General features: G+C 31.9%; 1 protein-coding gene across 2 annotated transcripts in view; it reads left to right on the top strand.

The window, feature by feature from the left end:
* Window positions 1-16,264, top strand: part of LOC127174433 (disintegrin and metalloproteinase domain-containing protein 12) — a 123,516-nt gene that overhangs the window by 21,428 nt on the left and 85,824 nt on the right. The window contains exons 1-3 of one of the 2 annotated variants that reach the window (XM_051124871.1): window positions 3,707-3,739; window positions 5,706-5,809; window positions 12,972-13,045. In XM_051124871.1, the coding sequence (XP_050980828.1) occupies window positions 5,807-5,809; window positions 12,972-13,045 (77 nt within the window). In that variant the 5' untranslated portion in view covers window positions 3,707-3,739; window positions 5,706-5,806. Of the gene's footprint in view, window positions 1-3,706; window positions 3,740-5,705; window positions 5,810-12,971; window positions 13,046-16,264 lie in introns of those variants that run through there. The other variant, XM_051124870.1, reaches the window with a different exon arrangement.

The raw sequence follows: 16,264 nt of genomic DNA, 5'->3' as shown, positions 1-16,264 counted from the left end.
AACCTTAATTTTTTTAATGTATATGTAGAACATTGACCGACATTGACCGATATATATATATATATCCCTACACAATATATCCCTAACAACAAAATTATCAATTTTATATTTATATTCAATTTTATATATTTATATTTTTATGGAAATTTATATATATATATATATATTTATATATTTCATTCATCTATATATAAAAACATAAAGGGAATATGTGACATAGGAAATACAGTATTTTTATTACAAATAAATTAGTAATAATAAATCATTATTTGTAATAAAACCTATATATTTCATTATACGTTTTTAATTTATTTAAATTATTAACAAATAGACTTAGTTTATTATATTTAGAGTATTATATTGTATGTTATGTGTGTGTGTGTGTGTATATATATATATATATATATGCATTAAAATACTATATATATATATATAGTTGAACTAAATATATATATATAGTTCAACTATAAAATAAACATGAAAGCAGTATGTCACATACATACGAAATACAATATTTTTATTATAAGTAAATAATTTATAATACAACAATATTATATTAAAATATATTATAATAAAATAATTTATAATAGTAGTTATTTGTTATACTTTTTAATATATTTAAATGATTAAAAATAGATTTTATATTATTTTTAGAATATTACATTGTATTTTTTTGTGTGTATATATATATATATATATATATTTTTTTTTTTTAGAATATCTTTTATTATAAAAAATGTATACGATTCATGGTTTTCATATTTGTATTATTTATAATATTTTTTATAATATCTGCAGTTACAGAAATGTATGTGATTCAAGGTTTTCATGGTTAATTTTTATTTTTAATTCTAGCTGATCTTCCAGCCTGAAAAGTGCCCAAAATCTCTCTAAAACCACCAATATTTCAGTCTGACTGGATTGGAAGACAATTTTAAAACCAGTTTGGACTAGTATAAGCTTTTTTTCCCCATCAGACCAACATACAGTGTTCAAAGATCACTCTGGAGTCAAAAGTTTCCTCAGAAATGATGTCGATTTCAGCCGGTTAAGTCATGTGGACTTTAAGTGCATTTACATAGGGATATTTTACAGTTTCTGATGATGTTTCCCAGATCAAAGCAGAAAACTGTCACTTATTCATACAAACCCAGTGTGTACATTTACCACAGCGCTTCAAATATTGAAAAAAGATTCGATTTACCATCTGGCGACGACGTGCGATTTCTGTGCCACCGCTTCAGTTTTATACCTTTATTATTCAGTCATTTGCTCTCATAAATCCAGAACAAAAGATCAGCCAATAAAGAACAAACACATATAACATCGACGCTCCCAACCGCACGCTCGCTTTATTGACTCGACTGTAGATGTATAAATAACAGCGCGGGTGAAGAGTGTAATAGCTGGAGTTTCTCGCTCGGCTTTATTGAGCATGTAAATAAGCGCCGGAGCCGCGCTCCCTCACCGCATCTCCTATAACTTTCTAATTTACTGACTCTCTTAAACGGCTCCACCACACAAGCAGGAGTTTCTAAAATGAGCAAATATCGCTTGTTTTGGCGCGCGGGGGGAGCCGCGAGCTCCAGTTCTCCCTCGTTTACAAGTGAACGTTAAAAGCCCTGCTAACAATATCGTCTATTCACCCTCAGCTGTCGTTGGTAGAGGTGTACGGCGCCTTCAAAGGGCCGCCGAAATGAAACGGCTACAAACGTGATGGCGATTCCATGTGTGCGTCGGCCGCGCGCGCTCGTAAAACGGTGACGTCAGCGCAAACCGGGCCGCTCCGTCACCCAAACTAACCTCAAAACCTCCGCTTTCAGGAGCCGTTGGTGTTGGATTCAGATCTGTCAGGCTCTGGGCTTGATTATTTAGGATCAGTTTTATTGCCATGGAAATTATGGCTAATTCTACATCAGCCGCTAGATATACAGTCAAAGCCGTGGACTGGGGTGATTTGGTGTAGCGGTTAAAGCTGAAGTCACACTAGACTTTGTGTTTCTTTGACTTAAATTCATATGAATACAAACGGAAAGTGAGTACTCCTAATTTATGTGTAAAACATAATTCATGTTTAATTTGATAAATTAATTAAAAAGTTTTTTAAAGTATACCTACATGTTTTTAACGTATTGTTTATTTATTAAATATTAAATATGTATTTAAAAATAACCATATAAGTGACGTATATTATAAATTAAAACGATTTTTTAAATAAATAATATAAATAATAATATTAATGTAATAATAACAATAATAATGTAAATATTATGTAATGAAGTTTTATATATATTCTTAATTTATTGTTTATTTATTTAAAAATTATGTTATAAATAAAAATAAAATATTTTATAAATAATTTAACAAAATATATCATGTAAATATTATTTAATAATATAAAATGATATTTTAAAAATATTTTATGGTTATTTTTAGTAAAGCTTTTTTTGTAATTCATAGTTATTTTATAAATTAATAAAATAATTTTTTTTAAAGTAATTAAAACATCTATTCAGCAAGGACTAATTAATTGAAAGTCACTTTTTAAAATTTTTATTAATAATTTGCAGCTGTTTTTTTTAGTGAGCTACTGTACTGGCATAGTACAAAAATACCCATGAAAATTGTAAACAAACAATATATCTGAGGTAATGTGGTAGCATAGGAAACTATGAAAATTATAAATAAATAAAAAATATATATTTTATTAATATAGAAATTCTTAAAACATATATATACATATTTTATTATTTATTAATTACATGTTTATTTTATTTTTTTATTATTATTATTATTCATTATAATTTCCAGTGAGCCACATATTTTTATTTTTAATGAGTTTTTAATGGGTATATATATACAATAATAATTAAACGTTATTTTATTATTGTTTTATAATTATTTATAATTTCCAGTGAGCTACGTTTTTATTGTTTATTTATTTATTCAGTGAGCTACATAGGAAACTAACCATGAAAATGATAAATAATAATAAAATAAAAATGAGTCAAATAAAAGCTTTTTAGGAAATATTTAAAACTATGTATGCATATATGTTATTATTTCACAAGTAGACATTTTATTTTATTATTATTTAATTAGAAATTAATTGAAAGTCACTGTAAAAACAGGTTTTTTATTTCAAATAAATGCTGTTCTTTTTAAATTTCTATTTATCAAAGAACCCCATTTTCCACAAAAATTTGGCACAACCATTTTCAACATTAATATTAATAAATGCAGCAAATCAGCATATTAGAATGATTTCTGCAGGATCATGTGACACTGATGATGCTGAAAATTCAGCTTTGCATCACAGGAATAAATTGCATTTGAAAATATATTCAAATAGAAAACAGTTATTTTAATTTGTAATAATATTTCACAACATTAGTGTTTTTACTGCATTTTTAATCAAATAAATGCAGCCTCTGTGAGCAGAAGACACTTCTGTGTGTGAGTCTGAGACGAAAGCAAAATTAGAGCAAAAATGAAGGATGCAGGTCATCCCGCCTGTGTTTGTTTGAGTGTTTCAGAGATTCTGTAATTGTGCTGACCAAGACATTTCACAATGTTATCTGCCCACAGTCTCTGTTTCTTTTCACAGTGTGTTCAGCGAGAGGGAAACCCTCGTATCAGACATAAAGCAGACAGAAAGTTGAGTTGACTAATCTACAGCCTCAGTCTGAGAGGAAGACCAGCGAAGAGAGACATGAGCACACAACAGAGGGAGTTTGAGGTCTGTGAGAGGAGATTGTGGGTCAGACAGGGTAAAAAAAATGTGAAAGACACCCCAAATCTAGTGAACTATTTGGTAATTAAAATCTGCTTTAGCTGTTGGTGGTTACATTTGGAAACAGTTGTCTTGTTGGATGTGTGCCTTAAAATGCTTATTTAAAATTCAGATGAACAAAGTTGCAATAGTTGATTGCGTTGTAATCGCTTAATTTCTCACTTGCATGCATTATAAACCAAACAGGAAGGCGTGTGTGTATTGCGAAGATGTTGCTTCTCTTGTTTATAAAGCTTTAATGAAGACGAATCATGTGAAGCGGTAGCATGCGGATGCTAGTGAACTCTTTTGTTTGGACTAGCGTGGTTTTTTGCACGTTCACTGAGTTTGTATTGTAAGCTGTAAGCTCTTAACGTCTCGCTGTCATCGCATAATGAAGTGTTTTCATGCTTGATTAACGAAATGCACTGTTGGTGTCATTCTTGATAAATGCTTGAGGTGTATGTGTGTGTTGTTGTCATCAGAGAGTTCAGGGAGTGTAAATGTGTTTATATTGCTGATGTCTCTGTGGTAAACTGTATTGTCTGGGAGGAAACCATTTGCTTATGCTTGTACAGAAACCCACAGGCTCTCGTCCAAAATACTGTAGTGAGCTGCTGTGCTGGCATAGCAAAGTAACCATGGCAATTATAATAAATAATAAAATACATAATTAATCAAACTGTTTTTTGGGAAATAATTTAATTTAATTTAATTTAATTTAATTTAATTTAATTTAATTTAATTTAATTGTATTGTATTGTATTTTATTGTATTTTATTTTATTTTATTAATTCCAAGGAGTTACTTTTTTTGTAAGCTACTGTACTGGCATAGGAAACTAACCATGAAAATCATAAATAAATAAATAAATACATTTATTGTAAATGTATTTAATTTATTAATTAATTAATTAATTTATGTAGTGAGCTAGCATAGAAAACAGTGAAAATTATAAATTAAAAAAAGATTTTATGAACATAGAAATTATAATATATGTATTTATATATATATATATATTTTTTTTTCTTCATATTTTATTAAGTATTTATGAAACATTTATTTTATTATTATTTATAATTTCCAATAATATGTTTTTTTTAAGTAATTAATTAAATATTTTTTTATATTTTTTACATTTTAAATAATTTATATTATTTATTTATTAAGCGTTTTTTTTTTTTTCACCCAAAAAAATTATAAATATTGTTTATTTATCATGGTTGGTTTCTTATGCCAGTATAGTAGGTCACTAAGTGTACATAAATAAATAAAAAAAAAAAAAATAATAATAATAATATATATATATATATATATATATATATATATAAATACAAAAAAATCAGTAACAAAACCTATTAAAAAAGGAACTTTTAGTGTATTTTGTGAGTGAAATCAGTGATGCATTTTCATTTGAGTGAGAAATATGATGTGAGTTTACATGCAGATATTTAATTTTGCAGTTTTATTTTAATATAACATTTTCATTTTATTTCCAAATCTTCTGACATTTTCCTGAGGCCGCCTGGTTGAGATGTGCTGCGCTGTACAGATATGCATGTGTGATTTGTACATATGATATCACTTTCATAGCATATAGGGACATACAAGGCCACAACATGAGCTTCATTAGGTCATAGAGGTCTGATCTAAATCGAATCAGGCCTGAAATAGATGTAGTTTCCAGGGAGATTGTTGTCAGGGCGAACCAGATGTTTGAAAGCATTGATTAGCAATGTTGTGTTCATGGCTTCACCGCAGCAGTCTGCGAATACAAACGGCAAACAGATTTTAAAATAGCACGGATTGAAGAGGAGATTTATAAATAAGTAATGTTCAGTGAATTAGTGATATCATCTGTTAATGAAATGTCTAGACCAAAGATTAGTGGTTTATTGTGGAGATCTCACCTACTTGTTTTCCCTTCTTTCAGCTGCTTATCCGAATCAACACAACACGCTGGAGCACTATGATGTAATCGAACCACACCTGCTCATCGGAGGACAGCAGAGACCGGTTAGTCTCATCAAGTCAATGGTAAGTCACTGGTCAAATCATATTCCAAGCTTTTTCTAGTGTAATAATTCACTTTGAAACACATTATGGCCATGTAGTGCAGCTTATTACAGTTATCAATTTACCTTCTAGTGCCTACTGTACACACACAGTTCAGTCATTTATGGGAGTGAAAACTGCATTCTACAACCAAATTGACTCTATTCTATGCAGTCTGTACAGAAACGATTTGTACGTTAGTTGTTAATTTAAACGCATATCAAAGTTTTCTTTTTCGGTATATGCGGCGCAAGAAATCACAGAGGTGCCAGAGTAGTGTTGCCAGGAAATCTTCCTAGAAAAAACAATCAACAAACAAACAAAATAAGATCCAGATACTTTATTAACTCCATAATCTGGATCGTTTAATGAGCCGAGTACAAACAACAAACCCGGAAAAAAGTTTATTAAGACTCACATATAGTAAGTGGACATGGCAACACTTAGAGAGCATGCTCTGAGCAGGGTTGCCAAGTCCAGGGTTTCACTGCAGAATTGGGCTACTTTTAAACGGTTGCCACAGGTTGATTATATTCAACTGAAATCCTTGTACTGAAATAATATATATATATATATATATATATATATATATTTATATAAAGAGTGCACATGCAAAAGCCTCTAAATCCATCTGACATTTTTCTTTAAAATAAGCATTTTTATCAGGCTCCTATGAATAGGTTTCTATGTAAGTTCTGCCACTTCTAATTCAGCTGAGGCTGGGATTTGGCAAGTTTGAAGTAAAAGTGTTTGATGGACATATACTATGTGTCAAAAGCATTCACTCAGCATCATTGTCTCATTTTTGACCGAGGTGGCTTTTAGCATTTTTAGCATTTTTTTTTACATCTGAACTCTTCTTATATATATGTACTTTAGGTATGGGAATTGCATATTTTGAGGTTTGAGATATGTTAATAGGGCTACTTTTGTATGAAGATCTGGCAACCCTGGCTCTACAAAGCTGATTTCTAAATATACAAAACATAACGGTTTTGTCAACAGTGTTTTAGGTAAAATCGACAAACATAACAAGATATATATATAGAGAGAGAGAGAGAGAGAGCTGTCAAACGATTAATCACAATTAATCGCATACAAAATAAAAGTTTGAGTCTGCCTAATATATGTGTGTGTACTGTCCATAATTATATAAATACACACAAATTAATGTATATATTTACGAGAAATATGTTATTTATGGACAAAATATTTTTGTTTATATATATTATTAAATTATATAAAAATTATAATTAACATATATATACTTGTAAATGTTTCTTAAACATATACATTAATGTGTTTGTATTTATATATACATAATAATTACACACAGTACACACACATTAATTGGGCAAACTCAGACTTTTATTTTGTATGTGATTAATCAAGATTAATTGTTTGACAGTCCTAATATATATAAATATCAACATACATAACGAACATATATATATATATATATATATATATATATTATAGAGCCACTGGTAAGGAGCCCGTGAACTCTAGAAGAATTGCATACTTTGAGGTTTGAGATATGGTAATTCAGCTACTTTGTATGAAGACCTGGCAACCGTGGCTCTGAAAAGCTGATTTCTAAACATACAACACAAAACGGTGGTTCAGGTAAAATCGATGAACATAAGAAGGTTTTGGTCAATGTAATATTACTTAAAACACAACAAAAATAGCAGATACCAAATGCACAATATGGCATAATGTTCCTATGATTACCACAATGTCAATAATCGTAATTTCGAGAGTGAGTTCTATTCCATACACACACAAAAAATGCAATTTAAGGCATTACGGTTGTCACTCCTAAAACTTTACAGTGTGTATATGGCCTATGAAAGTTAAAAGGGTTGCATATGCCATTCCTTTAAAGTTAAAATTTGCGTTCTCAGTACCAATTCTGATTACATGCTGGTTGAACAAGGAGTGAGTCTGATATGTTTTGGGAAGCGGCGAACAGACCTGCCTGTGAGGGAATATTGTTCCTGGAGGGGATGTGTTGCCTTTGTCCTTAATGAAAAACATTTCTCAACCAATTTATGGAATGAAGACGTGCAGGGCTGTTTTGAAGCCCATTTGTTTAATTTATTTACTCAGAGTCTGTTGTTTTCGTACTGGAGTTTGTAAAAAGGTTTTACAGACAGATTTTACATGTGTACCGCCGCGAGCAACAATCATAAAGAGTAAATCGGACCACCCAGGGAGCTATGTGTGGAGATTTGGCATTAAAATGTAGAGGTAAAGCCACTGAACTAGTACGAGTTTGTTACATTGTGGATTGTGACAAGTTCCTGTGAGATGTAGCTTGTTGAAAACAATGCCTGTGAAAGATCACTACTTGAGCCTTTTCTTTAACCAAACCTGTTGATAAAGTAATGCACATCAGCTTCCAGCGTTTACTCTGATTCATGAATTCTTTTCAGACCATGTAACATTTCAAGTAAGTAAGGTCATTTTTCTTTAAAGGAATACGTCTTCTAAAAACATAAACTGTCAGTTATGATTTTGTATTTCCAAATAGGAAATACCTTTGAGCTGTGTTTATGATCACTACCATATAATGTTTTTTCAATTAGCATGGTAGTGACTGTAAAATATGTACTTTAGGTATGAAAATGGCATATTTTGAGTTTTGATGTTTGGGATATGGTAATTGGGCTACTTTTGTATGGATACCTGGCAACCCTGGCTCTGCAAAGCTAAACATACAAAACATAAAATTGCCAAACATAACAAGGTTTTGGTCACTGTAATATTACTTAATACACAACAAAAATAGTGGATACCAAATGCACAAGATGGAATAACGATGCTGTGATTACCAAGATGTCAGTCACTGCAGTTGACCACCTTTGTCGATGTCCAAAAAGGACAAAAACACCATAGAAATGTCATAAATAACTATAGAATTTGTATATTTGTATATTACACAAAACCAGTCATGAGGGTCGATTTTTTAAAAGTGTTATTTTTTACATCAATCTAAAAGCTGAATAAATAAGCTTTCCATTGATGTATGGTTAGGATAGGACAATATTTGGCTAATATACAACTGTTTGAAAATCTAGAATCTGAGGGTGCAAAAAAATCCAAATATTCACAAAATTGCCTTTAAAGTTGTCCAAAGCAATGCATATTACTAGGTTTTGATAAATTTATGGTAGGGAATTTATAAAATATCTTCATGGAACATGATCTTTACTTAATATCCTAATGATTTTGTGGCATAAAAGAAAAATCGATAATTTTGACCCATGCAGTTTATTGTTGGCTATTTGCTACTGGTTTTGTGGTCCAGGGTCATATATATCCTGCGCTTTATTGTAAGGAACAGACAGTAATTTTCATCATCATTCACTGAAAATCTTGTCATGAAATTTGCACATTCAAATTTGTGTGGTGCATTTGGTTCTATGAACCACTTTTGTTTTATTTAGTTTTTTATGGTGCAATACAAGAATGACGAGAGATGATCAAAGAAATTATACTCGCATTTGAACATATATTTAAAAAGAAATCATATCATATCATATCATATCTAGGGGCCTATGCAATCCATTTTATTTTTTTTCCAAATTCTGTTTTATTTTTTTTCCAAATTTCCGTTTTAATTTTTCTCAGCTCAAACTTTTTAATGGTAAATTACATTTTATTAATCAAAGAGCATGTCTAATTAATTAAAATCATGAAACTTACACAATTTCACGTCAATTTAATAAAGGTTTTTTAAAAATGACATGTTTAGATTCTCACCATGTTTTATTGTTATCAAATTCAGTTTTAGCATGTCTAATTATTTGAATGCATACTTAATTCATTCAAATTTGTTCTTAAAATAGCCTTATGAAAGTTTTTTTTTCCATCAGAAATTCTGTGTTGTGTATTTAAAATGTTCTCAAATGAAAGCATAAAACATTAATTTAACTTATCTTTTAATTATTGAAAATTAAGCAAACTTTTTTTTCGCAAACAAAAGGGGAATTTACTATTTAAATTAAAACATGGAAGAAATGTTGTGTGATTATACCCTAAAAAAATAATGTTTGTTTCATTTTAGTAGTAGTAGTAGTAGTAGTAATAGTAGTAATATATTTCTGGCACAATGTCTTCAAGTTAAACCTAACTTTTATTTTGACGAGTTGCTGTGTCTACCTTTACATTTCTGTGTGTATATGATATAACACTAGTTTTCCTAAAATAGAACGATCAAATGCTGAAATCACCGTGAGCGTAACATGCACTTCAGTGTGTGTAGTAAACAAAACCGCTCGTCCGCTCCATTCATTAAAACACGCAGAACATGCAGGATTCACATTTAAATGGTATTTTTGCTGCGTAATATTGACAGATACTGGTCCATGTTGCGGTTTGATTTAAGTGTAATGACCTACTTTTGATCAATTCATTAAAACTTTGACAAATTCCATGACATTCTGTGTTATTCAGTAAATTCCATTTTTATGACCAGATTCCGTGACTCCGTCCGCGTTTTCCGCATTGCGGAAATCATAGGGCCCTACATATCATAACATATCATATCAAAGGCCTTTGTCTTGCTAAAAAGCACAAATGATCAATCAGATGACAGAAGGCATGTAATAGATTTCGTACAACAGCTTTTATAGGCTTTATAGGGTTAAAATTCTAAGCAAAAGTATCAGCATAAGATTTGGAACAACGTGAGGATGAATAATGTTGACTGTCATTATTAGGTGAATTATTCCATTTAACTCGGTCATTCCAGATTGCATAAGTTCTTATTTTACAACCCTTGTAGATTTGCATGCATTTTATTTATGGTCTTTCACCTTTAATATATAGGACAGCTAAGGGAGGGAGTAACTCTGGGAATATAGTGGGTGAAAAGTATTGGGACATGATGACTGCTGGACGCATATGGCCAAAAACTGAGCACATGCTCTACACACTGTGCCATGGCTCTTTACATGGGTTTTCCAGATCATTGTTCTTCTTCATGACCCAGTCGGCACAGGGGCACAGCCTGACACAATGACATTCTCCTGTTTTCAAGTTTCCTGGAGCAGCGCAAGAACCTCCCTGAATACTCCCAGCACCACACATCAAGCCTGGGATGAGGCTCTTCAGCTGGAATTCTGTGTTTTGCTTTTGTGGGACATTTATTATTGATAGTGACACTTTAAACTTTTGTTTCGCCTCATTTTGCTCCAGTGTACCAATGGCTGTTTGGATCCTCCAGGTGGTCTTTAATAAAATTGGGATGGGAGTTAATGTTATTGTTGGAGACCGGCGATTATTTGGTAATGCAAGTCTCTCTTGTTCCTTTTCAGTTGATTTATGAATTAGTTATGGAGATTGTGACCAGAAAGTTATTTGGTCACAATCCCCATTCATTGGCTGATTCGTTCAGCAACTTTTTCACCAGTAGGGGGCGTATGAATACCTGAAAGCCAATGAAAGTCAATGCCACTCACAGTTGAAGGCCTCGGGGAGCCTCACCAAGATATTTCATACTTTTTGCTTTGAGGTTTTACACTCTTGAAGTGATTTAACTTTGAATGCTCTCTGAGGAACCCTTACAGGCGTGTTAAATTTGCTCCATTTGTTTGGTTTACTATGAATTTATGGAGGTCAAAGTTGTTAGCGGCGGTTTTGTAACCAAGTTGCATCCACAAGAGCGTCAACCCCCAAATGTCTTTTCATCAGAGATTTATTAATGCAAGTTGTGAAGAACATCCACTCTTACAAACCCACAAACTCCCAATGTATCCCGTGTGGTTTAATAATTTTTCCAACAAATACAGCGAATGTTACGTCCATGTTTTCAGTAAAGCAACAGGCCACGAGTTGATGTACATTACAGTGATTTTACCATGGGAAACCGTTGGTTTTTGTTTAATCAGTTTTGCATGATATTCTAGGTCGAATCTGTGCTATATTTTTTCTCACGAACTACGTTAGCTCAGCGTCTATGTGTCACGGTCGTGGTCGTAGCTGCGCATTAGCATGCATATGCAATGACGCATGGTGCTCTTCATGTTAGACAGATGATTCATGCTTATTTCTGCTGTATTTTGTCAACGCCTGGCTGGTTTAAATCCATTTCCCTCAGAGCCTCGGAGTAAATCTGCCGAACTTTCAGACTTACAGAGCGTGAAGAGAATTAATGTCAGAGAGAATTGAAACATAAAACTAATCCTGACAGCTACAGACTTACAACACAATGGCGGATTCATTTTATCTCATACAAAAGCCCACTCAAAATGGGAAATATGCTTTTTCTCGCTGTCTACTGGTCTGAGGACTCGCATTGTCTTTAATGCAGCGGTTAGAGCTTCATCTTCCATGAATATAACCACTAACTGAAGTTAAGCCAACATGAAACAGCTATTGCAACCCATTTAACTTTCATAATGTGATGCATTCTGAATAAACCACAATATTTAATGGAAATAAAGATGTACGACCACATTTTTATTCTTCATTCTATTGAGGTTGGTCATTGATTTGAGTTAATAGACTTGTGTGAGCAAACCAGCACTTTAACATAACATTTCAGATTATTATCTGTAAATCAAAACCATGTTGTAAAGTCATCCATCAGGCATTTTGAAGTGAGCTTAGATGAATTCACCATAATGTTTTATTTATAGAGCATCCATAAGTGGCACAGGTGTTTGTAATTATGTGATCAACCAATCAGCTGCCATCTCTTTAAGTGGCAATCAACCAATTATGTCCGCTAGAGTATACAGGCGGGTGCAAACGCGAAATGCTAATGCAGCAACAGGTGTCTAATGAGATGGTTTGGTTTACTTTTTGTCTTGTTTCTGTACTGGAATGACCCATAAAAGTCTTCAGCTGTGTTTGTAACAACATACTACCATACTAGTCCACTAGTGCACACTCAAATACTGTATCCTTCAATGCAATGCACTTGATGGATGATCAATATTATTCTAAGTATCATTTATTTGTTGCACAAAATTGGATTTAAAATGCAAAATGGCATTATTCCATTTTTTTTTACCATCCATTAATGAGGAGATCTTTGGAAGTGACTTTTCAAAATATGAGTGTGTATGAGTTTTCTGTTCTGGATATTAATATATATATTTTTTCTTTGTCTTTGTTTTTGTCTTTTTTTTAGGGTCATCCTGGATCACTGAAGGTGCTGATTGAAGTGAATGGAGAGCAACTGCTTCTTGCTTTGCAGAAAAATGAGTAAGTCTGTTTTTAATCTGTCACTTTACCAAATACACAGTGCCGTAATACAGTGATGTAAGAGAAGGTAATACCATGGTACTTTGAGATATACTCTGGCCAGGGTTTTTTTAATCTTTTAAATGCCACAGACCCCATCATAAAAAAACAAACTATGCATATGTATGCAAAAAGGCCAGATTTATACTAAAAATTAATGTAAAAAATAATAAAAAACGTTTTGTTTTCTATTACATTACTATTTTTAACGTAAGTTATTTAAATTAAATTATTTATTTATTTTAATATTTTTTAAATTAATTTAAATCTTTATACTGATTATATTGACCAGATTTATACAGAAAAATTAATGTAATATGTGTAAAAAAATTATTAGAATTTTTTTTGTTTTATTTTCTAGTACATTATTATTTTTTAAAGTTATTTAAATAAATTATTTATTTATTTATTTTAATTTTTTTTATTATTTAAATTTTTGTTTAAATTGTTTACTATTATTTATTAATTATTAGTTCTCCCTAGCACTTCTATGCAGATACCATCTTATGTACATGGTTGCTTAAAAGAATACCATGGTATTTCACACTTGGTCTTAATCTGAATCCACTTTTGGGGTATGAATGCAAGACATCTGTGTTTGCGGTTGCTTTTGTCTGACAGAAAATGTCCTTTGCCAAAAAAAAAAAGAAAAGCTATGTATATGTATGCAATAGGACCAGGTTTATACTGAAAAATTAATGTTATCTGTGTAAAGAATTATTAGGGAAAAGTTTTGTTTTCAATTACATTATTATTTTTTAAAGTAAGTTGTTTAAATAAATTATTTATTTATTTTTATTTATTTTTAATTAATTTTAATCTTTATACTGATTATATAATATTTAAAAAATTAAAATTATTTAAATTATTAATATTTTTAAAGTAATTTTAATCTTTAAAGTTTACTTTTATTTATTAATGATTAGTTATTGATTTTTACAGACTCCCTAGCACTTACACAGATACCAACTTATGTACATGCTTAGTTAAAGAATACCATGGTATTTCACACATGGTATTTCGTCTTGATCTGAATCCACTTCTGGGGTATAAATGCAAGATATCTGTGTTTGCAGTTCCTTTTGTCTGCAAATGTCCTTTGCACATTTTTCATGCAACACTTTTCATAGAAAGTCCTAGAACATGCATGAGCGTTGCAGTAATATATGCATGAGCATAAATGAAAGAAAGTAAACTTTTGCATTTACATATAAAATACTATGTGGCCACAGTTTACTGACAGACTTATGTAGCATATATTTAACAATCTTGTCAGTTCTTGCATCACTGTTGCTCAGAATAAAATACCAGAGAAGCTACTAGTTTAGTCTATATTTTGGTTTGGTGTTTGATTCCTACATGAGGCACTGTAGTATATCCGTCTGCCTTGTAAGAATTCATATTTTCTGCTTTTGAAGGTTGAGCTGACACACTAAGTCTGTGTTTCAGAAGTGTAAGACCAGTGTGCAGCGGTCAATCACATCGGCGTAATGAAGCTCCTGTCAAACGAACCCTTGCCGGCTCTGTTTTTGAATGCAAATGAACATTCGCTCTGACAGCTTCATGCCGGGGGCGACAAAACGCCACAACAGAGTCTAATTACCGAATCTACCGATTCCCATGCTCTTCATTTGATGTGCCGCATATCACGCAGAGAGCGAAACGGTGGGGAGTATAGGTTTGAAGGGTGGGTGAGCTGTTATGACGTAACTGAGGTCACCGCGTGAGCTGTAACGTCTGAGAACTCACCTCAGAATTTATTCAGGTTGACATTGATCTTCATGGTGAGAATGATTGAGAACCTTCTCTGGTAACACAGAGTGCGTGTGAATGTGAACCAGAGCGTGAAGAGGGAAAAAAGAGAAACATTCAGAGGCTGCGGCGTATTTAAAGTTGCAGGGGGGTGAAGTTATATGGTGTAAGTGACCTTGAAGTTATAGACTTATTATGGGCTACATGCACAGTGCTGCTTTAAATGTTTTTTAAAAGAAGTGTCTTCTGCTCACCAAAAGGCTGCATTTATTTGATCCAAAAATATCCAAAAAACAGAAATATTTTGAAATATTTTTACAATTTAAAATATCATTTTTAATGTGAATTTATTATAAAATGTAATTTATTTCTGTGATGCAATGCTGAATTTTTAGCATCATTATGTCTTCAGTGTCACATGATCCTTCAGAAATCATTCTAAAATGCTGATATGCTGTTCAAGAAACATTTCTGATTATTTTAAAAGTGAACAGTTGCGCTTCATATTTTTTTGTAGAAACCATGACACAATTGATTTGAATAGAAAGTTCAAAAGTACGGCATTTATTTGAAATAGGAATCTTTTGTTACATTATAAATGTCTTTACTGTCACTTAAATTCTTGCTAAATAAGCATATTAGTTTCTTTAACAAATATCTGACCCCAGAGTTTTGAACTGCATTACATATAAATGTTTTATAGAAAACCAGTATTGCCATAGAGTCTGTTTTTTATTGTGACTTTTGGCTGAGGTTGAGGTGGTCAGACAGTGTTGTGTGGAAATTAAATCCAGCAGCATTTGCTATACTGTATAAGGAAGAGAGCGAGCGAGATCTCGTGTGAGTTTGCTGCTCCGGCGAAGCTGATGAATTCCAGTTGTTGAAACTGGATGAAGCAGAGCGGAGTAGAAAAAACATTCGTCAAATGAAATTATCAAAATTGAGAGCTCAGATTTGTTTTTCAAACTCTCTGATTTCAGCACAAGAAGTTCAGATCGTTGTGGGAGGTTCTCAGCACATTGATTTACAGGGTTACGGGTTTACTTTTTTCATAAGCAGCAATGAAGCGCATATGATGAACGGTTTGTGTTGCTTATTTTCCTATAGACTTGTAGTCTGTGAATGCTTGATCGCAGTTTAGTTACTGTGAGACAATGACAGACTTAGAGCAGTAGACGTACACTGAAATAGGTCATGTATGTTTTCAGTAGGAAACACGAGTACAACATGAGTCCTGTATTGAGTTAGAAAGACCCAATAGAATATGATTATTTAAGGGTCAAAGGTTGTGTGTGTGTTTATTAAAGGGATCGTTCACTCAAAAATGAAAGTTTTGCTATAATTTATTGTTCTTCCACTTGTTCCAAACATGTTTGTTTCTTTCTTCTGCTCATCACAAAAGAAGATATTTCCAGTAGTCATTGACTT

The sequence above is a fragment of the Labeo rohita genome, chromosome 12, assembly GCF_022985175.1.
Source record: "Labeo rohita strain BAU-BD-2019 chromosome 12, IGBB_LRoh.1.0, whole genome shotgun sequence".
Lineage (NCBI taxonomy): Eukaryota > Metazoa > Chordata > Actinopteri > Cypriniformes > Cyprinidae > Labeo > Labeo rohita.
Note: the sequence above shows the minus strand (reverse complement) of the source record. Positions and strands in the feature narration are given on the sequence as shown.